This window comes from Acanthopagrus latus, chromosome 4 (assembly GCF_904848185.1).
Source record: "Acanthopagrus latus isolate v.2019 chromosome 4, fAcaLat1.1, whole genome shotgun sequence".
In the NCBI taxonomy this organism is placed as follows: Eukaryota; Metazoa; Chordata; class Actinopteri; order Spariformes; family Sparidae; genus Acanthopagrus; species Acanthopagrus latus.
In genome coordinates, this window is record NC_051042.1 from 26,068,757 (window position 1) to 26,092,435 (window position 23,679).

The window sequence follows — 23,679 nt, forward strand, 5'->3', positions numbered from 1 at the left end:
AACTGAAAATACTGCAACTACAAAAAGACAAACGCATAACGGATCCTTCATAAAATGTTTGTTTTTTTTACCTCAAATGTTTACTTTTTCTCATTTGCTTATCTGATAGTTTCATGAAAATAAAGACATCAATCAATGTTTTTGACTATTTTAAAGACTGAAAATACTGAAAATGTGTGTAAACACCAACCCTGTATTGAAGTGTACACACAGTGACGGACGGACTGAGTGGATGAACGAGCGGCTTCCTGAAAACATCATCTACAGCGTTTGCTAGCTTGATAACATCAGCGACTTTGAAGGTATATTATGATTTGCATAAGTGTGCATTATTTATTTATTCAATAACAGATCGTTGCCTTCATTGGGTCAGACTAATTTAAAAAAGAGTGGGGTTCCAGGAGATTCTGCTCAGCAGCCAGGCGTGTTTGACTATTGTAAACTGGTTTAATGACCTGGTTCATTTGGAAGATTCAAATGATTGTTTAAGCTTCACGATTTTAAATATAATCATCATGATTATTTAAATGAATCGTTTGTTCCTTTATGTCGCTGACTCTGCTGCCTGAGATAAGCAAGAGACTTGACTTCATTCATTTTTCTGTCAAGTGTAAATGTTCATTTGAATGAATGAAAGTGGTGCCCCACGTTCATTAGCACCTGTGATTTTTTTCTGTTATCTCTTTGATGAGCAACCCAGACCCAATCTTCTGTTGGTACTGAGCCGTAGTGTAGCGATTTGTTTTATATCAAATGGTTTTAAAGAATTAAAAAAATATAAAAACTCCCCTCACTCCAAGTTCCCTTGTACATACGTTTGAGTTACTGCTAACTTTCTCTGATGGCCTCTTGCACCAATGCATCTCCATTTTTCATGTCAGGGGAAAACATAAATAAAAATCTATACTGTAGGACTGATTCACGTGAGCTGAGCTGAAGATGTCCCCTAACTCCCCACCAAGCCTTCCCCAAGTTAGTTGATGTATGAATTCATGTATATTCTTAACTGCTATATTGAAAAAGATATCATTGCCCACCCAGGATTTCCCTTCCCCTGTACCCCTATTTGCCCTACACCGCCCTCTCTCGACTGTCCACAAACTGGACAACCTGTTTGCGAGCATGGGAGATGACTGGAGTGAGTGGAATGATCTGACCACCAGGAGTAGTAGCTCCAGGACTGGAAGCACCAGGAGATGAAACACCAGGAGTGGAAGCAGCGGGTGTTGAAGCTGCTGGCGTTGGAGCTGCAGATATCGAATCTCCAGGTGTCGAAGCTCCAGAGGCAGAAGCAGCAGGGGTTGAACCACCAGGGGTTCCACCTGGTGTTGTACCAGGAGTGGCAGGGATGACAACAACAGGGGCCAGGCCTGGACTCTCAGCTCCGGCCCGGGGCTCTAGTCGCGGGGTGGATGTGACAAAACGAGTCTCCCTGATCCGGTAGGGACTTCTGTAGGTGGAGATGGGTGACAACTCGGAGCCCCAGCCAAGATAGCTCCCACTGGAAGGAGATTGTGCATCTGCGCTGAAGTACAGCGTGGTGCTAGACTCTCCGGGTACTGCTGGTTTCTTCTCCGGGGAACCAATCAGGAGGGGAGAACGTCGCTCGGGAGACCAGCCTGGAGTCTTGATGTCCAGGGAGCCCACAGAGGATGAAGCTTCGGTCAGGGTCCCAGCGTTGCTGTCAATGTGGCGGAGGCTTCCTTGTAGTTGCGGAGATGAGGGAGTTGGTGAGCCGTAAGCAGCACTCTGAAACTCCTCATCACCTTTGGAATTAAATCACATTGGATTAAAAGGAAGTACCATACTTGAGGTGTGACGACTGGGGCACTGGTCATAATAAATGCACTGTTTTCTTGTCTACAATAAGACTGTAAGTGAGGGTGAGGTGTGTTTCTAACCTCTTTCCGAGGGTGGGGCACTGGAGTCTTCTTCTGCAGTCTCTTCAGGAATGACCTCCTGGACCGGGATGATCTCTGGAAACCGCCTCATATCCTGGATGCTTGTGGGAGGAGCTTTTCTCACTGGCCTGGCAACCACAGTGTTCAGAGGTGGCTTTGGTGGCGGCACCACCTCTTTGACCTGTGAGATAAGACACAGATATGAGCCCCAGACTGCAGACTTTATCGTATTTTTAGAGGAACATATTGAGGGCTAAATTGAACTTGATCTTGCCTCTGGAGTCTGGGTCACCTGTGGCGGAGCTGGTTGAGGAGCTGGCTGTGAGATCTGAACCGGCAGCTGAGCAGGTGTGAACTGACAAGAAACACAAAACACAAATGCTAGGAAAGACAGGTTTATGAAGAAGATACCAGACGAGATCGAGCTGTCTCCCTACTAACGCCAATGAGCTTGATATAACAACAGGGACGCAACAAACCCGAGGGACACGGAAGTCATCAGGGGAGTGAACTTCTTCAGACAGACCCATGAGACCAGCCAGTCCACCCTCGCCATACGACGACCAGATCCTAGTTACATCCCCCGTCTTCATGGCCAAGCGAATCAGCAGCCAGTGGTGATGTTTCCAACCTTCCCATTGGATAGGGAGATCCATGAGGGTCCCACCACCTGAGTAGATTGACAAAAATGGTCAGATAGATAGATAGATAGATAGATAGATAGATAGATAGATAGATAGATAGATAGATAGATAGATAGATAGATAGATAGACTGATTTTTAACAGACCAGACAGTGTTGCATGGCGATGGAAAGTGGGTGTGACTTTCTCCTCCAATGACAGTGCAGATCCACGCTCCATGCAGGCTCCACCTATTCCCCTGTGGCGAATACTTTGGAAAATCTCGAAGGACTTCGGGTGGAGGAAACGATAGTACAGCACCAACGCTATCACTCCTGGAGACAGAGAGAGAGGAGGCCTTGGAACAAAGTTGTGCACAATCGGTAAACATGCTACATGTTAAACATCTTAATGGCTTCACATTAGCATGTTAGCATTAGTTTCTATGAACCGCTGTGCCTCGCTGCCTAGCTAGACACTTAATCTATTCCCATAATGTTTGGCTGTGTTTCTCACAGTGTTGGTGTTGTTCCAACATCATAATTAATGTTGCTCGAGGAACATCATTTCAACTTAGTCTACATCTGGAGCAGGTCATTGTGTCTGACTGGATAAAGTAAAGGACTTTCATCAGAAGACTGGGGTCTGTTTCACTCTCCTGTCACAGTCTGGTTAGGTTAGGCATCACAAATTCTTAGTGTGGGTTAAACAGAACATGTCAAGATATAAACACATGTCAGCTACTCCATATGCATTTTTTTCCAGTCTTTTTTCCAAATCGCAAAGCGTGTGCTTTTGTGACATTACAAAAGCCTGATTGGTCAGCTGCAGTTATTGCCTTGAAGCATCATTAATCATGATATTTCAGGCACAACACCAGTGCAGCGCTATGAGATCATGTATGTGTCTCACCAATGAGGAAGCTACAGAAGACTGCAGCTGGGATCCCCACAGTATCCCAGGACACCATGGTAAACAACCACGAGGACGCCAGCAGAAGAAAAGCGTTCTCTAAGAACATGGCCTGGAGAAGAATGAGCAAAAACAGAGGAAGATGTTTACCTTTTCCCAAAATACTGTCCCACAGTCTGGTAGTTTTTTATTCAGCATTTTGACTGTTATTGAACTATTGTAGTGTCAACATCTCAGATGTGCCATTCTGTGGCTGGACACTTTTATTCAAAGCAAATTGCAGTACCACAGGTGAATGTTTTTGGCATGTAGTGAGACCCTGGAATCATCATGCCATGCTCTACACAGCTATGATGCACCTGGTTCAATAATCTTCCCTTCAACATGTTTCAATTGCTTATATTGGCTCATACTTGACTCATGTCAGCAACATGACTCATTGTAAAGGTTCTCATCTTTAAAGTTTCTGCATTCAAAAACTTTGCAGAGTATTTGGTCGTTAAAATCCAAAAGTTAGACTGTATATTTTTTTTTCTCATAACTTGTTTTTTTTTCTTTATTCAAAATAATTGTTTTTAGAGTATCACATGTATCACATGAGTATCACATGTATCACATGTTGCCTGTGTCTCTGTTTATATCAGTGGTCCTCCCACCAAATATTCTGACACACAAACAAACACGCGCGCACACACACACACACACACACACACACACACACACACACACACACACACACACACACACACACACATACCAGGTAGAAGCCAGCCATGCGGCATCTGGATTGTCCATACTTCACATTGAGGAAAAGGAAGATGTGAATGGCTCCCAGGACGAGGTTGAAGATCCTCCATCGAGTAGTTGAGCGTATGATGTCAGTTTGCTGGGACACCATCCAGAAAGTTGCACCCAGCCAGTGCACGCCTGGCACACAAACACACACACAACCAGTTAAATATTTACCCTTACATACATAAACATACTCTCTCAGTCGAAACTGTAAACCAGACAGTAGAGGAGGGGAATCATGACAGCGTGTCATCACCACGACATTTGGCTGTAATCTACATGACTCGTATCCTTCTCAGAAACTGAATTGTTCGTCAGATTCAACAGTTTGAATATGAAATTTTGGCATCCAGACTTACCAATGACTCCGAGGATCCATTGTTTGAAGATACGTGTAAAGAGCATGAGAATGGCACATCGAGAACCCAACATACCAATCTGCAGACAGAAAAAACAGATCCGTCACACAACAGCCCTTCACTATATTGATCTTGTTGTCTTGACATATAAATACATATATTAGCCTTTTAAAGGGTTGTTTAAACATGCCCACCCTCCACACCAGTCGACAGAGAATGGCAGCAGGGGTCATCTGTAGGTGTCCTGGTCTGATGAGCGAACAGGCTCTGGCATAGAGGACCAAGGCCCAGGCCAGAGACAGCAAACACACCACAAAACAAACTGAGGCTGGAGGGGAGAGAGAGCACGAAGGAGGCGAACAGGAAGAGAAATGTGAACACTACCATACACAGTAATGGTATACATGAACCACTGTTTACCCACAGTAAGGTGCGCCTGGCGCGTGCTCCTCTCTTGTGTCTCGCACTGCATGTTTCTAGCAGTTGCACCACATATTCCATCAATTTCATTGAACAGTCTGTTACACAGGCAGCCCTGCTCCACAGGTGCGTCAACACTGTTTGGCCAAAGACAAGCTTTTCTAAGTAATTTGCTGCACCTGTGGCAACACCACGTCTGTGTATATTCAGGGCCTGATCTGTAAAATCGAACCACACTAAGGTTAGGACGAATATACTGAGAGGCTCTGAAGTGAGACAATACAGACCGTTAGAGGAGCCAGCTCACCCAATAATGTACAGTACATCTTGTGGTGTTCATGTGATGCAGGAGTGATGAAGTGGATAAGCAGTCCAATTCCTGCCCATGTATTTTTAATCAGGGTGGAAATATCCTTTACCACGTACAGAACCAATTCAGAATAAATACAGTAGAGACCACTTTAAAAATGTAGTGCATGCTATTCTGAGGCGTGAGGACCACCAGGTGTCCCTCGAAAGCTTCCCACATGATGTAATAACTGATTCTCTGGCCACTTGGTTAAACAAAACCTATGTCAGCTAATATGTTGGAAAAGAGTTATTCATTATTTAGAGTTCGTTTTTTTAGTCATTGGACTTCTTAAATCTAAAGTTGAATCTTTACTCTGTTTCAGCTGTTTTGGTCTATACCAACTCCTGAGAGAACTATCTGGTTCTTTAGCTGCTAAATGCTTCTCTATGTTCTCCAGCTAGTCCGTATCATCGTCTTAACTGAGGTAATGAGAGTGAATCAGAACAGTAAAATTGTGGTCCGGGCAGCTAAAACAATGAGCTTCATCTCACTATGAGCTCCATAAAGCAGAGGAGTGTTTAAGTTTGGTAACATTCCCTCTCTGGGAAGTTGTTTCTTCATGGACTGCTGATTACTGTCGCACAACAGTACATATATTTCACTACCACACACAGAGATTAGGAGCGCCGTTTCAGATCTTATTCGCTGTCACATCACAATGTTTTCTACTTTCCCATGTTCGCTCTCTCCGTACCTGGAGACTTGATTCCTATGTCAGTGCAGATGAGCACATAGCACTGCAGCAGCGTCTGGGGGAGGGTGACCACCAAGGCCTCGAACAGACGTAAGGCGGAACAATCAGCCTGCTGCATGATCTCAGCATACACGTCCTCGTCGGGCAGAGTCATGCACTCCAGCAGCCTGGACAGAAACACAGAAGAGAGAGAAAAGAAATGCCACAGTTAACACCTTTTTTTTATCATCATAAACATCAAACATAAGCAAACCTTGGCAGACTTTTACTGGTAACTGTCTTTACTACACACACACACACACAAGGATTGCCCACCTTTTGAATATCCCCAGGTGTAGTATGTGTGTCCAGGTGAGTGACTTCCTGCGTATGCCTCCATCTGACAGGTACCACAGATAACTGAGCCACTGAGGACCCCAACCTGAGAGACGACGAAACAAATCTAAATAAAATATCTGTGCGTCTCTGTAACTGAGCTTCACCGACAACACGTTTCTGCTGTAAATACAGATTGATGTCTCGTTGCTGTTCGTCTCACCTGGCAGCAGGAACAGAGCAGTGAAGCCAGAGAGATAGGCATAGCAGTAGTTGTGACCCACCCACAGGTAGTACACAAAGCAGTAGATCACTGAGGAGAGACGGGTACAAACACACACGTAAACTCAATCAATAGTCAAATAAATACAGAGAAATGTTATAAACTCACTGACAGAGATCAGAGATCTTCTGTCTGAGTCTGAGTCTGCTCATGATGCTAGAGACTGCTGTGATACAGTCACAATCAGTTGGCCGCTGATCAATCTGTATCAGGTCAATCACATTGTATATTTGGACAAGCCTCATCTGAGACCTGCACAGACAACTGTATGACCATAAAACAGATATTATAAGTAAAGAACAGATGTATTTTGTATGATACTGTTAAAAACAGAAGCCTTTTAGCTCGTATCTTAAATGGATACCAGATTTTGGGGGCCGATGCCGACATCAGGGAGCAAAAAAAATCCAATATCAGTATGTCAGCTGATATTCTTATACACACTGAATACATAAATAAACACATACTCTTTGCGCTGGGTGGTTCACAAATACATTTTCATGTCCAAACTGACATCAGTGCACTGAAACAGTAGTTGTATATTGGACAACATACACGATACAGATGTATATGAAGCTGTGTGTACATGGACCATAATAACCATGTAAATTCTTATTCTGATCAATCGTCTTTGGCTGGAATAAATATTTTCTTTCTCTGCATGTGTTTGCCTCTTGTGAGGATAACAGTAGAGTTGCTTAAATGCAAATTTTGTTCCCAGAACACAATCTTAATAACTGTACTAACAGGCAGAGCTCTTCTTCTGTTATATTTACAGTAGCTGAGACACTCTGCAGCGTACAGAACAGACATCATGGCACAGGCCAACAAAGTTATATTCTTTGTACTTCAGGGCACTTAAAGCCACATCTCATCAGATAATTGTATTAAGCTTCCAGGTAAATAGCTCAGCTGGAACCTCTAATTTAAATGATTTCAATCAGATTCAAAAAGTATTGTGCATGAATCCGAGGAGTTCGATTTCAGCTGATAATATCTGCTGCTGGATATGTTAGTCAGGCTCTGATCTTATGAGCGTCCATAATATTTCAAATGACCTCTGCTCTGCATTCTATGTACGGTTTGTTGACAACAAGAGTGCTGCCTCCTCTCCTCTCCTTTTCCCTTTTCAGCCTCTCTTCTCTTTCCTCATCCTGTCCTCTCATTTGCTTTCCTCTCCTTTCCTTTCCTCTCCTCTTGTCTCCTCTCTCCTCTCCATATCCCCCCCCCCCCCTCTTATTTCCTTTCTTCTTCATTTCCTCCTCCTCTCCTCTCATTTCCTCTCCTCTCGTTTCCTCTCCCCTCAGTCTCTTCTGCCTCAGCTCTACAGCTCTGCCCTCCTCCGTTCCTCCACTCATGTAATCTGAACCGTTAAAGCTGCTAAACAGGCGGGCTGTCCTGGCAGACTAGGCCTCCATCCCGGGGTACGCCCATCCCCTCGTCCATTCATGCACCTCCAAAAAAAAAAGGGGCGCTGAATTTATGACAACAGGGCCCCGGTTTGTTTTGAGATCCCACATAAGAAGAGAAGATGGAGCTGAGAAGATGGAAACTCAGGAATGAGTCTGCAGTTTCTGCTGCACGCAGGATTTCATAACATGCAGCGTGTAAAAATAGGAAAGAGGCACACCGGTGCTGACTGCAGACTGGTCAGACTCTATAATTCATGACAACACACACACACACACACACACACACACACACACACACAGCTGACACCCATGTACAACTTTATATGTTCGTATGATTAATGCGGATAATTAAACCAAATCTATCATCTGAAACATTCTGTCTCACCTAGTGTCTCCTCTAGCCCACACACACACACACACATACGTACCGTGGCCGCGCATACGCGCGCGCACACCAATAAAGTCAAATAACACAAACAAGCACCACCACATAAAAATGACACTGTCAGTCACACAACACACACACTTCATTAATAAACGTGCTGGGTGTGTGTTTGTGTGTAAGTGTGTGTGTGTGTGTGTGTGTGTGTGTGTCCCAGGTAGGACTCACGTGCCGTCCTCTCTGCAACGATGAGAAATGCGGTAAAGGCAAACACACAAACTTGGCAGCACGGCATGCAGGCGCCTCCGTTGCTCGGAGTCGCCGAGTAATCCCTCATGGCGGGTGGAGAGGCTCAGACCGACGGTGCTGACGGTGTGTGTGTGTGTGTGTGTGTGTCTGTGTGTGCAGGTCTGCAGCCCGCTGCTGTTCTGGTCCTGGGCGGGAGTCGGTCCAGCTGCGGCAGCCTCCTCTCTCCTGCTCCGAGTCCCCGTCCCGACGTCACCGCCCGTCCCGTTAAAGCGGCAGCGGTGCTGCTGGAGGAGGAGAGACGGTCAGACACACACAGACATCAGACTCATTCATCACAACTACAGACGATTCTTCACACGTTTTTTTCTCTATGTGTGTTTTAGTGTCTGATCAGTCAGTGACAACATGGCTTTTCTTATGTTGCAGTCTAACAAGAACACAATAGGCTGGAATCTAAATTAATTCACCTGATTAAACGAATAGAAAAACACATTTCAGTCACAAAAATGCTCATTTATGTATGTATCAGTTTATCTGACAGGGATACTACATGTAGGCATTATTACATCTAATTAAAATGCAACCACTGGTCCTCTAAATGTGGCTCATCTGCGGTCCTCCCCCCAGTTAGACTTCTGAGGAATTAGACACATGAGAGATTTTATAAAATGTCCAAAGCTTGAGAATTACTCTTTTGTTGAGATGTTGCAATGGTGACATTTTTTCAGCCTCTGAGGTCGTTTGTATGTAATGACAACATGCAGTTTCACAGCTGATTGGGGCTGCCTGGCTGCAGACAGTCAGAAAACAATATTTCCAATCAGAAAAGTGTGACACTTTCTTGACACGTGCCTCAAATTTTGATTTGGAATCCACTCAATGTTTCTGAGAGCCGTGAATACAAATCTCAGGTCTCTAACAAACAAAACTCATAATGACAATGTTGTGTCTTGAAAAGTAAACATGTATGTGACGCTGTGATCGAACCCTCTCAAAGAGCACAAAGTGAAAAGTGATGGAGGGGCCGAGTACGTTATTGATTATGGATAATGGTGCATATGAGGATTACTCCATAGATTTAATCGCTGAACGAGTCAGAAAAGCCATGTTTTAAATCATTCTGCCTCTGAGTGTTATCATGATAATATGATTGGTTTTATTTGGACTTTTACTCTTTATGTTCATTCATTTATCTATTTATTTTAATTCAATTGACCAAATTGATTATTTCCTCCTACTTTACTGTTGCTTTTGACCTTTTACATGCAGCATCTACTGTATGGTTCATGGAGTGCAGGGGCACCTCGTGGACACCAGGGGGAGTCTGACTCCAGTATTGCATAATGGTGATATTGAATAAATAGTAGAGTTCATAGATAAAACACTTTGTTTTCTGTTGCTGCAGAGATCGAGTTGCTTTGTTCCAACACATATAAAAGGTCACATTTGAGTGTGTGGAGAAGTGCGACTGTTACTTCGACTGGTTGGCAGGAGCTTCAACATTGGGGTGTAAAAAACTTTGCCTCAGTTCCTCGATGTAATTCTAACGAACATCCAACCAAACAAAGGACTGTGTGTGTTTATGTGTGCTAATGCTTCCCAGTATGGATCGATGTTACTTACTGTGGGTCTTCTCAGCTGCTGGTGATGTTTTGTGCTTCCTGCAGGGCAACTGTGGCTCAAAGGTCCATTTGGTAATATATTGCTATAATAGATGCTGAATAAAGGCAGGTTTGAGTGGAATAACTAACATGTAACATACCTGAGCTGTCTTCACCACTCTGATATGGTCCCTCGTCTGCTGGGTGTTGTACTGTGGCTCTCCTGTCTGCCATAGGGCATCACAATACGCCCTTACCTTTCACTCTCAGCCCACAGTACCTCTCACAGAGGTTTTGGTTCTGACTTGGTGTTCTTATTGCAATGGTGTATAATTTATCCCAGACTGTGAATCTGGTTTACAGGAGTGTCCACACAATGGCGTTTGTGTACAGCGAACCCAAAGACTCTCCAAAACTGTTAAAAGAAACGTGAACCACTATGTTTCATTTTAATAAGGGACTTTACTCATTCATATGTACAGAAAACAAAAGTTTATTTTTTTTTCTCTCAGCTCAAAACCTGAGCCAAATAAAGAAAGGCAGCATGATCCTGTCAGACATGATGACATGCCGTCCTGATGTGCGACAACACCTGCAGCTGATGAGCTTCCAGCCTGCAGATGAAACCAACAGACCTGTCAACTTAAAGGGTAACACCAACAATTTTTAAAGCCGGGTCTTGAAAGGGGAAGATGAATGCTGTCTGCTGCACTGCTTTTCAAACCTGGTGCCTACATTACCCAGAATGCATTTTAGCCACTGCATGACATCACTGAAGGCATTTTATTTCACCAAAGGCTCGATGTTACTTTTTCACACATGCAGTATCACTCCCCAAGACTTGTAAACACACTTTTAAGGGGACAAATTGGTGGAGTTACCCTTTACAAGAGACATATTTGATTAACCATCACCGCCATTTTGTGTCCTCGCTAAAAGTGCATTCACTTTATCCGGGGATGCAGAATTACAGCAGTAAAAGCACCAATATGTTTAAAGAGTGAATGTCTCTCTCTTCCTCATTCTTTTGTATGATTCATGTTTTCTTCTTACTACTCAATTACATCAGTTTCACATGTTAAAAAAAAGGGGGTGAGGAAAGTGCAACAACACCAATATTTGAACCCACACGTCATGAGCATCTGCAGCACAATGTTTCTCGTTTCTCTAAAAAGCACCTGTTTAAGATTTAAAAAGTTTGAAATCCCTTGTAGACTGTCCTACCAACAACAACTTTACACACACGTTACATATCGCAGTGTTCTGCTCTGCAGGTCCTTTGCGTTCTCACTTGTTGGCTCTTTGGAGCACGTGGACGTTCCTCTCGCAAACAGTCCGGCGTCATCCTGTGTTGAATGCTGCGCCGTCAGCATCAGCCAACTCGTATGTTCTCCTTGTTGTTTACACACCGAGGGAGGACCGATCCAGGAGAATTGTCAGTATTAATTTGATCTGTAAACGTCTCTTTGGTGCGGTGCAGACGGCGCCCCCGAGCCCATGGTTTATGTTCCTTTCATCCAGTGTTTTTTTTTTTTTCTCCTTTTTCTCCCTCTCTTTTGTTTATCTATTTATTCGCCTGTTTCATCTTCATGTCCCTCTGATCATCTGCCTGACTGATCACATGTCAGTAATATCTGTTGAGGCTCTGAGTGACTGTACTGATGTCTGGCTGTCCGTTCATCCAGATCTCACGGAGGATCCTTTCGCGTTCTTCTAGCCGCTGGGCCCGGTCCAGCTCTGATGATACACACACAAAAAACACACACAGACAAGCACAAAGAAGGGTTACAGCACAAACACACACTGTCCATGCATGTAACCATCAAACTTCTATTGAGAAGACTTCCTGTTTCAAAGCATGAGCCGACAGCAGTGTGTATAGTGTGCATATATGAACTTCCGCTGACACATTATTAGGCACGGAAATGAAAAGTTGCACCTTCTGATGCCTCTGATTTCAACACCAAGCTGTAGAAATACTTTAAAACGATCCAGTCGGCAGGATAAAGTGGCGGCAGTTAACGCTTCAGCAAACCACGGATAGGTTCACTTTTCCACTTGGCAAAGACTACATACCTTATTGACATTTCTTCCAAACATGGCACATCACTTTCATGTTACATGATTATTAACAGACTTTAAAATGGGGGAAGTGGAGGGGAGTGGCAGGTGAGAAGGCTTCATTTCAATATTTGTAAATGTGAAACCACTGGATACTTTTAGGGAGACATCGGTACATCTGTCATCTTGTTTGTGGTGACCAAAACAGGCATTTAAAGCTGAAACATGATCTTTTCCTGAACCCAACCAAGTGTTTTTTGTGCCTAAACCTCAGCAGACCATAAGCACTGTGTTGTCATGAGGAAAAAATAAAAAAATTTAACAAAGAGAACAGTAAAGTTTCATCACATCCTTGGATTTCAGGGACGTTGACCGCTAAAATGTATCCTGCTGACTGGGTTGTTCAACCTACTCTCCAAAGAACAGATTCAAATACCTGTGTGAAACTTTTTTTTTTTTTTTTTAAAGATTTAAAACTAAAATCTTGTATTTTACTCAGAAATTGTTTAGTTTAGTATTTAACTACTCTGCAATGTTCAGCTCAGATTGTCTCCTGCTCTCTGATCCATTTGGACTGAATGGACTACAAATGATCTCCTGAGGAGATAACTAACTATCTCTAAAATATTTGTTGTCCAAACAGTAAAGCTGAACACAGGCTGCAAAAGGCCAGTGGTTGAAGACATATTGAGATATTAATTTATGTTGGTGAGGCATAAAAAACCCATCACATTTACATCTTATTAGTCAGCTGACCCCTGGGCTCTGACAGTGTTACATAGTTAGGTTTTTATTAAAATATAAAATATTGTTTTTAATAAGCAACCAAATGTGTAGGTGACTGATAAGTGTTTCCCTAAAATATGTGGAGAAAATTAACTGGTGGCTGTTCTAATGTTTGGATCTTATGATTTTAATGTGAGTCATGTGTCTTCACATGTGTGTGACAGATACCCTCAGCTGATGTAAACATGGTGGCGTTCAGCAGAGCTCTCTCGAAGCGCCTGCGTCTCCGTGCCGACAGGTCAGACGTGTCATCCCACTCCTCTGATTCGCTGTCCCCCGCAGGCCCGGTCCCTCCCGAGGTAACAACAGCAGTGCTGTCTGGATTACTGTCGATGGCCTGATGGACGGGACAGCCGTGATGGCGATGGTGGTGATGCCTGTTCCTGTGGCGGTGGTGAGGGTTAGCGTTTTTACTGTTGCCATAGCGGCAGTCTGCTCGACAGTGTATCTGGAAGACAATGGCGCAGAGCGTGACAAGAAGGCCGACGCAGACACCGCCCAGAAACACCAACGCTGTCCTCTCGGGCTGGTCTGAGAGGAAGAGGAGAAAAGTAATGCAAAGATTTTAGTGAATAAAAATGGTGGCATACTTCAAGGTTCTAAACAAAAATTTACTGCCTCTACATGTTACACTGGAGCACCATCATCAAAGACCAAAACCACTGGGCATGTCAGCCACACCTCCAAACCAGACACTGCCTTTAAATCACCCTCCTCAAAGCCACCAGATTCAACTGACAATATAGCATTGCTAAATATTAAATAGTATTTTTTCCCTCACAGGTCATCATATATCCCCTTTTGTCTGAGCGTTATCAGTGTCCTCTTTTTGCAACGTGATGTTGTCAGTTATGAATTTGTTTTTCACTGTGTGAGATATGGACATTGGACAACTATATGTTTTTATAGCTTTTGGGAATTTCCAGGGGTGGCAAATATGCTGGATGCCGAGACCTCAACTTCATGCAAATAAGGAGTGGGTAATGCATCACAGTGTCTCTAGCAACACAACAATCCCAGGCCTTGCGGTGTTGAAAATCATGTCTTTATAATTACCTGGTGCTCCAGGCACGGCTGCTTACACGGCCAGTTAATAGGAAGTGTGGGAATGACTGATCCTGTAAGCCGTTTTCCCACTATACCTACATTAGTTAAATATTGATGATACAAAGACAACTTTTGGACCTGCTGAGTGACCTAAATCCAATCAATATAACCATTAGCTTATTAGATATCCTGCTAATCCTAGCTAGCTATAACACAAAGTAAAACTATGACTTAATTAATTGTGAACGCCTTCAGCTGTGAACTGCACTCTGATGTCTTTACCGAATAAATGCAGGGAGGGACTCACAAGCACTAACATGTATTTACATCCCAAAATAATGAACAGAGAAGCTCAGAGTACAGCAAACACTCATGCAGAGGAAGTCTGATGTCCTCCACTACATCTTCACACAACAGTTACTTATATGCTGCTTTATTAAAGTTCAAAATATCTTATGTTTAACCCTCGACTGCTGCTCCGTCTTCCTCTCCTCGTCTCCTTGACCTCACAGAGTATAATAATGAACATACAGTCACACATGACCATTTCTCTAACTGGACCTACCTGCAATGAAGGTGTAAGCTGCCAGTAAGTTGCTAAGCAGGGCCATCTCCTGGGAGACCACCGCCACCTCCATATTTGGGCTTCCTGTCGTTGGCGCACTCATGATTTCACAGCTTGTCGTATTCCCCCTGCAGAGGTCAGCGGAGCTTCATCACTCCCCTCGGCTGTAGGTGTGAGGGGTGGAGGAGGGAAGTGATGGAGGGTCAGAAACAGGGAAAAAGGAGGGAGAGAGGGAGAGGAGGGTGAAAAGGAAGCAGAGCAAAAAAGAGCAGATTAGGAGGAGAATGAGGAAAAAACAGGTGTTCACAAATAATCCTTCAAGTTGAGTTAATAATGCAAACATACCTGTGACCTCTCAACGAAAACATCAAAATGTACATTTTAGCTGCATAAAAATGTACCTCTTGAAATGAAATGATAGTGATCCCGTTGCTGTGGTCTGACACACAGTCGATGTTCTTGTGAAACCAAACCTGCTCATAAAAATGATCCAGACAGGCTCTTTGCTGCAGTGCTGTAATCTATCAATCATTCCTATTCATCCACAACTAAAACATCTCTTCTATGACAACAAGATGAGTTAATTATCGAGTACTGGAGTCTTCGACGCCGTACCCCTTAATCTATACATCACTTCTCACTTTTCCCCCGCGTTACAAACATGCCTGAGCTGTGAGCCTGCAGGGTTTGGACCAGCAGACAACCATGAGGCATTCATACCTCAGACGACCTGATTTCTTCCCCTCAGTCACATGCCAATGTTTGAATTTAAGATCAAACACACACGCACATACATACACACACACACACACACACACACAGTAATTCAGTAACATATTCAGATGCAAACAAACTTATTTTAATTAAGTTGTGTATGAAAAACTCAGAGGTTTTGTTGTATCAATACAACCAATTTAAAAAGATCAACTTGACAAGGGCGTTTGAAAATACAGGGAAATTAAAAGGAGATATCAAGATGAGCTGTGAATGACTTTTCACAGAGAACAGAAAACAGAAGAATGGCGCTCCAGCATCGTCCTAAACAAGTGGGGTAAACGGGGACTTTTTTTTTCCTAGACGGGACTTGAATTATGCTGAATTCATGGAGACATTTTTGATTTTTATTTTGGCTTTTGTTGGATTAATTTTTTTACTTCTTGTGTTGCTGTGAAGCTCCAGAAAATGTTCTGTGGACTACGCAACTTCACCCGACTTTCAATCTGCATGGAGGTGACTAGATAAAGACTTAATGTCCATTGTTGGGTGAACTTTTTCTTTGAGGGACTCGGAAAGACTTTTTCTTTGGTAGCTGAGAACAACAACTCCTTGGTATAGCGTGTTTAGAGACCTCGTCTAGACTCTGCACACACTCTGTGCACTAAAGACAAATATACACAGTTTGTCACATCGAATCATTCTTTCACTTTATAGCCCTATACTCAATTATAGTGTGCAGTGTGTGATGTTAATGTAAATATACAAGTATGGGTGGTACATTATTTTTATTTTTTCAGGATTTGAAAGAAGGTCAGACTCTACACTACCAGTAGGACGTAGAACTACCCAAACAGGGACTCTTGTTCAGTTAATTTAATGCCTTAAATGCAAAGAGGCTGGTCATCAGTCCATCTCTGGGGACTCTAACTCAACCACTAGGTGGCAACAAACAGCTGCCAGCCAACTTAACTCTTTACAGGATGCAGAGTCACACAGAGCAGGACAGCTGGCTTTCTTGGTGGACACACATACAAACATACACACACACACACACACACATACACACACACAAAACCACATATACACACAGAGTCACACTGCAGATGTGAATCAGCTGTCAAATGTGAGCTGGTGTCATGGACCTGGAGTCGAAAAAGCCAAAACAGACAGAGTTTTAGAGTTTCTCCTTGCTGCTCTATCTCACTTAATGCTGTTTTTGTCTTTAAAAAAAAAAAGGAAAAAAAAAATTTAAACAAAGAGATCACCCAAAAATGAAAATGTAGTCATTTCAGCAATTCACCCTCTCATGTCAATGGAAAGTCGGGTGAAGTTTTGTAGTCTGTAGTTTCTGGTGCAAAATAGTAAAGTGGTTTGCAGCAGTCTTGTGAACAACTGAAGTGGATGGGCCGAGTTTTATAATGTAGAGCAACAATGGAGAAAACACACAATGGCTGCACACAGCTTACACTTTTAGCCGAGCAGCAAAGATTTGGGCTTTGAAAAGAGTGAAAATAACATCCTTTAAATATTAGCTCAGGATCTTTGGATTTCTGGAGACATGGATTACACCGGATGGGCTGTATTGAGCCATTTTATTTTCCATTTTTTGTTGTGTTTTCAATTATTTTATTACATTTTAAAACCAGTACCCATCTACATAAGGCATACTACAATTTTTGGGTGAAGCCGTCCTTTAAATCATTGTTTTGCTTGTTTGACTCCAGCATGTTGATTTTAAATGAAATAGTCTCTGTTTATAGAACCATTCAGGATTAACAGTGTAATGTACTAACAAAGCTACAATCTGTACGGTTTATTAGGTGTGGAAGTGAACACACTAAAGATGACGCTACGAAGACGGTGTTTACATCCTTCATTAATCTGCAGAGAAAAAAAAATCTACTTCTAAGGACTAAACTAAGCCTTTAAATAGCAGGATATATATTTTTAGCCATCCTGTCAAGTTCTCATTTGGTTTTATTGAGCTGAAATTGTGTCAAAATGAATTATTCGCCATGGGTGTGGACGTGAGTTATCAACTTGTTTCAGGAACAAAGACACCAAACCGTTTATTGTCTACACTCGCGTGCAGCACCCATGTTAAATGTAGAGTAGACAAACAGCTTTATACAGTATTGTGTCTAGACATGTAGCCCCACTCCCAGACTGGAACTCCCCCATACACTCTCAGGATTATACCTTTAGTGTGCGTGTTACTTATTGATGGATCGGATACTAAATGTAGGGCACCTTCAGCTCCACGGGTCCAGACTGTCTGATGGTAGAGAGAGATGTCAGAGGGGAAATGGATTTTAACAGAGCTGAAGAACTGGAGAGGATCCAGGAAGATCCTTCATCCTCTGAAAGGAGAGGAGGTTCGGGACAGAAACAAGATGAGCAAAGAAAGAGAAGAGACTCCGCTGTGTCTACTGTGCTGCTTAGACTTTTTCTAACTTGATCTGATTAGATTTAGGGCTCCACAGTCTTTTGGAGACTCTTTTATCCTATAGAACGCCTCCCTGAGCATTTCTTTATACTCCAACTTAAAAGAGTTTAAATATACAAACGCATCATGTTTTGAGGAGTTTGGCTTGATGGGCAGCTGTTTTAATAAGTGATGATAACGAACATGAATCAGTGGTTCAAGACCTCGCCACACGATGAACCTGACAGGATGATTAAAATGCGTAAATGTTCACGCAGATATGAAAATTCAATCATTAGTTCCCATGCTGACTGAAAGTTGGGAAATGTTGTGTAGTCTACTAAACATTTCTGGAGCTTCACAGCAAAACAGAGTTGCAGCATTCTCCTAAACAATTGAAGTGGACGGGGGGAAAAATACAAAATTCTCCATGCAGCTACATCATTTACATCCTTTTTAAGATTAAATCTTCATTGTGGCTGCTAAGTGTGTTGGCACGCCTCCTGTCTGAAGTGGGTGCACGAGCTCGACGCTGCATCGAGGGTGTAAAAACACCTTTTCAAATCAATTTGGGATCTTGCTGCTTGCGGAAACTTACACTGGAGGAGCCATTTAATGTTCACGTTCGGTCGATTTATTACATTTTAGCAGAATGTCGCAATGCTGTTTTGATGTGGTGCTCCAGAAATGTTTTGTGGACTACAAAACGTTGAATAGATTATGACTTCATTTTCATTTATGAGTGAGCTGTTACTTTAATTAAAAAAAATAAAAAAATAAAAAATAAATAAACTAAAGATACATTTCTGCTACATTAAACAAAGTCATCCCTCTTATATTTGTTATATTTGTCGGTTATCAGGTACTTTTACTTGTTCTATATCTCTAAAAATCAGGGGAAAGGGGCTGCTCACAGCTTATAGAAACAAACTCTAAACCTTGACAAAGTGTGAGAAGCTGATCTTGCTTTGTTTTATTTGTCTCAATCCAGAAAATTTGGGAATAAACTCGTCTCAGCCAGTTCACCACTTTAAACACTCCCTCTTCTTATGCAAATAAGCTGCTATTGCTCAACAGGCGGACAGAGCGAGAGCGTTTATATTATCATCACTTATTGGATTAACTCAAGCGTTTTCAGTCCCCTTCAAGCATTCTTAAAGACAAACGAAAATCAGCGTCCTAAATGACTTTAATGCACCTCGTCTGCAAGACTGGAACATCTGAGTTCAGCGAAATCTGCACATGTGAGTGACATCTCAAATCTGTGAGCCGTGCTCGAAGCGTGACGCTATAATTACACCGAAAAATTTGCGAAGCCCCTCGGCGAGACTTGTATTACTGACATTCCTCACTAACGCTTCGTGACGTTCTCCTCCAAAACTTTTGAATCCCTTCCTCCAAATAAAATTACGCTGTGCAGATGTGAGTGTCAATCCTGTGGGCGCAGTGCGAGGGTCAAAAGGGCACAGACGTTGATTTTTTCTCTTTTTGTAGATCTTTTTAATTTCATAAATGTGGTCGTGATTTCCCCAGCTGACAGCTGTGAACACATCTCATTACGCATGAATGTATTCTCAGTGACGGCTTATGAGCTTTCTGCCACATTAGACTCTTTATTAACGATTGCAAACGGGCCTAATCACCTCATGAAGACACGGCAGACTTCGTGACAAACAACTGTGGATGTATTGTTCTGTGACAACGCGATCTGAACGGCTTAAAAGACTAAAATTGAAGTATAATGGAGCCAAAATCTGCAGTTTGTACTTTCCGTGCAGTGGAGCTGTGAAGACATGACAGAAGTTTAAAACCCGAACGGATAAAAAATGGATGATGCTTTCAGAGACGATCAAACTGGCCTAATTTCTGCGGATGTTTCCTGTGAAACAGAAGGCGCAGCACTCTAACTCTCACCTGTTAGTACAACCTGAGATCACACAGGCGAACAAATCTGCATTTAGCCTGTCACGGTTCTAAAAAAACAAAACACGCGCTCACTGAATACAAATCTTTGCCTCATCCTCGCATGCCCCTCAGCATAAAAACTCACCTCAGGCCTTGAATTATGTTGCAAACTTACAGCGCAGTCAGAAAGCAATGCATCAGCACAGGCAAGTGCGAGAGCAAACAAACAACAGATAGCATGACATCTCAACACAACCAAGCACAACACAACCTCCGAGCTATTTCTAAATCCACTGACTGTCAGGGTCATTTTGTGATGCTGTGTGTAAATCCTGCAGGACATGGCTGCCCTTCTCTCTCTCCACTCCCCCCCCACCCCGCTTTACTCTTCTCTTTCTGTCCGTTGGATGTGACAGTTTGGGTGACAGCAAAAAGCATGTCGTCGCAAATAATTCATAGTTTCGTAAATTAAGCATCGATTCGGCACCTCATGCTGCGCTTTTTCATGAATCACACTCCTTTTTTGTTTCACGACTGCAACCACTTAACATCTACAGACAAGTACAAGCAGAGACCACGTGGAACAGGGAGGCTGAAACAGATTTCCATCAGTGTCACAACAGGTAAGAGGAGAGAATAATCCCGCCTCTGTTTACTATCCGGCAGCTGAACATCAGTTATATAATGACATTAGTATGAGACAGTTGGCCTGCAGCCAGCTCATTACAGCCCGTTGCACTGTGTCCAACAGTCTAGACAACAAGAGTCGTTTACACTGATGACATGACAACTGTAGATCTATCTATCTATCTATCTATCTATCTATCTATCTATCTATCTATCTATCTATCTAGCCAACCATCAGCGTCCAGTTAGCTTAGCTGAGCATGAAAACGAAGAGAAGGAAAGGATAGAAGCGACTAAGACCGCCAAAGCTCACAAATAACGATCTGCACAAGGACCAATGATAAAACGATCATTTGCCAGTTTACAGGGTTACGTGACGAATGACTGAATAGCCCGGCTAATAACTCCCCTTTAAAACAGAGAAAGTTGACATTTTTTTGCGCTTTGGTTTTGGCGTGGCTTCAGCAAACAGGGTGCATTCAGTTCAGTCAGTTTGTTAGGCTCGACTAGCTAAAACTAATTATGTCTGATAGGCAGTCATGCAATAAATCCCCCTTCATAAAGGTTATAATGTTTAGTTTGTGTTGGAACAGTTTCAGATGTGATGAATCAATCTGATGGTTATTTATAGGCTGTTGTTTGTGGTTTGTGGACTTAACGTTAGTTAGTTTCTAGTCTTTATGCTAAGCTAAGCTTTGCTTCGTATTTGATAACTAGCTGCTGGTTGTCGTTTTAGTTTTAGCTCAGTGTACCTAATAAACTGGCACCTGAGTGAACACATTAATAAGTTAGCATGTCACTTTCTGTCAGGCTAGCTGTTTCCAACTGCTTCCTGTCTTTCTGCTACGCTAAGCTAACCCACTAGCAGTTGTTGGTTTATTTTTACTGTACAATCATGAGTTGTTGTATTATACAGCATTAGTTTTAGCCAGGTGTTCACTGAAAAACTGTATGAGATGTTAATAAGTGAGCTCCAGAGGTTATGGTAGGTATAAGATATATTTTTGGCCAAAGTAATTGAGATTCAAAACAGATTTTCAACTCACTAAAACATGTTGGGATCACTTTACCTTGCACATTGTCATGTCCTTAGTGAGGATATTATCCTGGTAATGGAAATTCACCACAATCAACTTAGCTTGAATGTTATTATCACGATTTTCTGTAAAGTCTCTGATCATGCCAACGCTACTTGTAGGTAGATTTTGTTTAGCTGCTGGCTGTCTACCGTACAATCATGAGAATGGAAACAATCCTCTGGTCTGACTCTCAGAAAGACAGCAAACAAGGGCATTTTTCCAATTGAAACATATTTTAAACTAAAAGCCTACAGAAATAAAGAGAAATGGATGTGCACAGGGCTGCTTGACCAAAGTCTACAGATCCAACATGTCAGGAGGAAGTACAAGATACTGTTCCTTCCCTCCTTTTTGTTTTTCATAGAAACTGATCTTCCTCCCACTTTTCTCCTCCGGGTCTGTGCAGTCTGGCCAAAAATTCTTAAATGCCACAACTGCTCTTTGTCCTTCTCCATGTGGTTACGAGGTCGATGTGGCTCCAGCGCCTGTTACAGCTCAGCTCACACATGCAGGAGAAACACTGTCGCTCCTCTCACACTTCATCCACACACACTCATGACGCCTCATAAGCGTATTTCTCCCTGTCTGTGAGATCCTAATGCAATGTGACACTACTGGCCTTTCCCCTCAGCTGCTTCACCGTTACTATCTGACATGACCTGCAGACAGACCGGAGATGGGGAGGCAGAGAAACACAGACTTATAAAAAATAAAATAAGAGACAGAACCAGAGCAAGAGAAGGTGGAGATGGAGGGAGAAAATAAAGGAAAGCACTTCAACATCTCTAACATCATCGCTGTCTGTGTGCATTTATCACCACATGAACATGCAAACACACTGTTTACACTTACATTAATGCCAAGATCCCATCTGGAGCGTGTTTACTCCTCTTCTCTCCTCTTCTCTCCTCTCCTCCTCTCCTTCCTCCTCTCCTCCTCTCTCTCCTCCTCTCTGCTCTGGTCCTCTCCTCTCTCCGCTCTGTCCTCCTCTCCTCTCTTCTCTCTCCTCCCCCTTTTCCTCGCCTCTCCTCTCCTCTATTATTTCTTCCCCTGCTCTTTGCCTTCCCCTCAAAAAGAAAAAAAAAAGAAACACTCGCAGTATAATTATATGTGTAAATCTTCCAGTTGTCAGACGAGCCTGTGCTCTCCTCTTCACTTTCTTAGACGCAAATTAAAAAATTCAGTCATTCTCGCCTTCAGTCCTCCCTCAGTCCTGCCTTCTGGAGGAGCAGCAGGAGGGTTGTTGCTCGACCTGTTTCACACAGCGCAGCTCTCTGATATTCCATTTTTTTTTTCAGGTTATTTTTCAGACAGAGAGGCAAGAGGTCAGGTCTGCAGGGCAGAAACGTGACATAAAAGCCACAGACAGGTCGGCCAAATCTCTCTCTGCCGAACGTCTGCTCCTCTTCCTCTCACAGGCTCTCACTCACACTTTAACAAGAGCAGACACACACAGTCACACACGTGCACATAGTTGTAAACGCAGATTCGCTGCCTCTGCCTGCACGACTCCTCTCTCTCTCTCTTTCTCTCTCTCTCTCTTTCTCTCTCTTCCTTTCTTGAATGCAGAGCCACTCAACAGCAGGAGGAGAGAGAACAGAGCGAAGGGAGGAGAGAGGGAGGGACGGAGCGACAGAAAGGCAAACTGAGAGCCTCACGGTTCACATGGGAAAATGTTGTTTTTTTTTCGTGTGTAAAGCTGGAAAATAAAAATGGTTAAGTAAATTAATCACGTTAAATGATATTTGGTTCATCAGGGGAGCGCTTAAAACCTGTGGCTACCCAAACTGGACCTTTGTCAAAACCTCTAAAGATCCAGAGCGGACAGAGAGGAAAACACTGTCATTCCTTATGTCGTGGGAATATCTGAGAAGCTCAAACCGACCAACATGCTGAGGCAGAAACTGAGTAATGACGCTTATTCTGTACAGATTTGTACATCGGGGGGACAAAACAACCTCTCCATAAACAAATGGCACAACGCAGGAGGGCCAGCTCCTCCTCAAGTCTCCGCTGGCCACTGACAACCGAAGGAGAGAAATCATTCTTTTGAGGACAGCAATGCAAACACCTTGATGAGAGAAGACAGATGGTTTGAAAGAGGAGTGAAAGAATCCATCTATGTCTAACTGGAATGGCCGTTTTTGAACAGAGGAGGTGGCCTAAGACATGA

The 23,679-nt window shown here is 43.0% G+C and overlaps 2 protein-coding genes and 1 long non-coding RNA gene across 5 annotated transcripts; 1 reads left to right on the forward strand and 2 right to left on the reverse strand.

Annotated features, from left to right (window-relative positions):
* Positions 1-1,042: 1,042 nt before the first annotated feature.
* xkr5b (XK related 5b) lies at positions 1,043-8,921 on the reverse strand. Of its 2 annotated transcripts, none has more exons than XM_037095917.1 (13): positions 8,673-8,921; positions 6,591-6,680; positions 6,368-6,473; positions 6,053-6,219; positions 4,781-4,914; positions 4,587-4,665; positions 4,193-4,362; positions 3,436-3,547; positions 2,691-2,858; positions 2,381-2,571; positions 2,194-2,256; positions 1,902-2,082; positions 1,043-1,766 (listed from the first exon to the last, which is right to left on the reverse strand). In XM_037095917.1, exons 1-13 carry the CDS (start codon positions 8,779-8,781, stop codon positions 1,072-1,074), a joined length of 2,265 nt encoding a protein of 754 aa, XP_036951812.1. In that variant the 5' UTR covers positions 8,782-8,921; the 3' UTR covers positions 1,043-1,071. The 2 variants fall into 2 exon arrangements, with proteins under 2 accessions (XP_036951812.1, XP_036951811.1); XM_037095916.1 differs by having other exon boundaries at positions 2,176-2,256.
* LOC119018344 lies at positions 2,514-3,504 on the forward strand. 2 transcript variants are annotated; one of them, XR_005074719.1, is made up of 4 exons: positions 2,514-2,592; positions 2,746-2,906; positions 3,042-3,166; positions 3,392-3,504. It is a non-coding gene; the product is annotated as an uncharacterized LOC119018344 (long non-coding RNA). The 2 variants fall into 2 exon arrangements; XR_005074718.1 differs by having other exon boundaries at positions 3,042-3,410.
* Positions 8,922-10,763: 1,842 nt separating the features above from the next.
* eva1a (eva-1 homolog A (C. elegans)) lies at positions 10,764-22,470 on the reverse strand. Its single transcript, XM_037095918.1, has 4 exons — positions 22,359-22,470; positions 14,754-14,917; positions 13,310-13,672; positions 10,764-12,031 (listed from the first exon to the last, which is right to left on the reverse strand). The coding sequence occupies exons 2-4, from the start codon at positions 14,854-14,856 to the stop codon at positions 11,919-11,921; spliced, it is 579 nt and encodes a 192-aa protein (XP_036951813.1). The 5' UTR covers positions 14,857-14,917; positions 22,359-22,470; the 3' UTR covers positions 10,764-11,918.
* Between the last annotated feature and the right edge of the window lie 1,209 nt (positions 22,471-23,679).

Bases quoted from the DNA above. Each gene is read 5' to 3' on its own strand.
- eva1a (XM_037095918.1), bottom strand. From the start codon at position 14,856: ATGAGTGCGCCAACGACAGGAAGCCCAAATATGGAGGTGGCGGTGGTC. The intron at 13,673-14,753 runs GTAGGTCCAGTT...TCTTCCTCTCAG, and splicing joins AGCTTACACCTTCATTGCAG to ACCAGCCCGAGAGGACAGCG. The intron at 12,032-13,309 runs GTATCTGTCACA...GTGTATCATCAG, and splicing joins CATGTTTACATCAGCTGAGG to AGCTGGACCGGGCCCAGCGG.
- xkr5b (XM_037095916.1), bottom strand. From the start codon at position 8,781: ATGAGGGATTACTCGGCGACTCCGAGCAACGGAGGCGCCTGCATGCCG. The intron at 4,666-4,780 runs GTGGGCATGTTT...TTCTGTCTGCAG, and splicing joins TCTGTCGACTGGTGTGGAGG to ATTGGTATGTTGGGTTCTCG. The intron at 4,363-4,586 runs GTAAGTCTGGAT...TTTGTGTGCCAG, and splicing joins ATGGATCCTCGGAGTCATTG to GCGTGCACTGGCTGGGTGCA.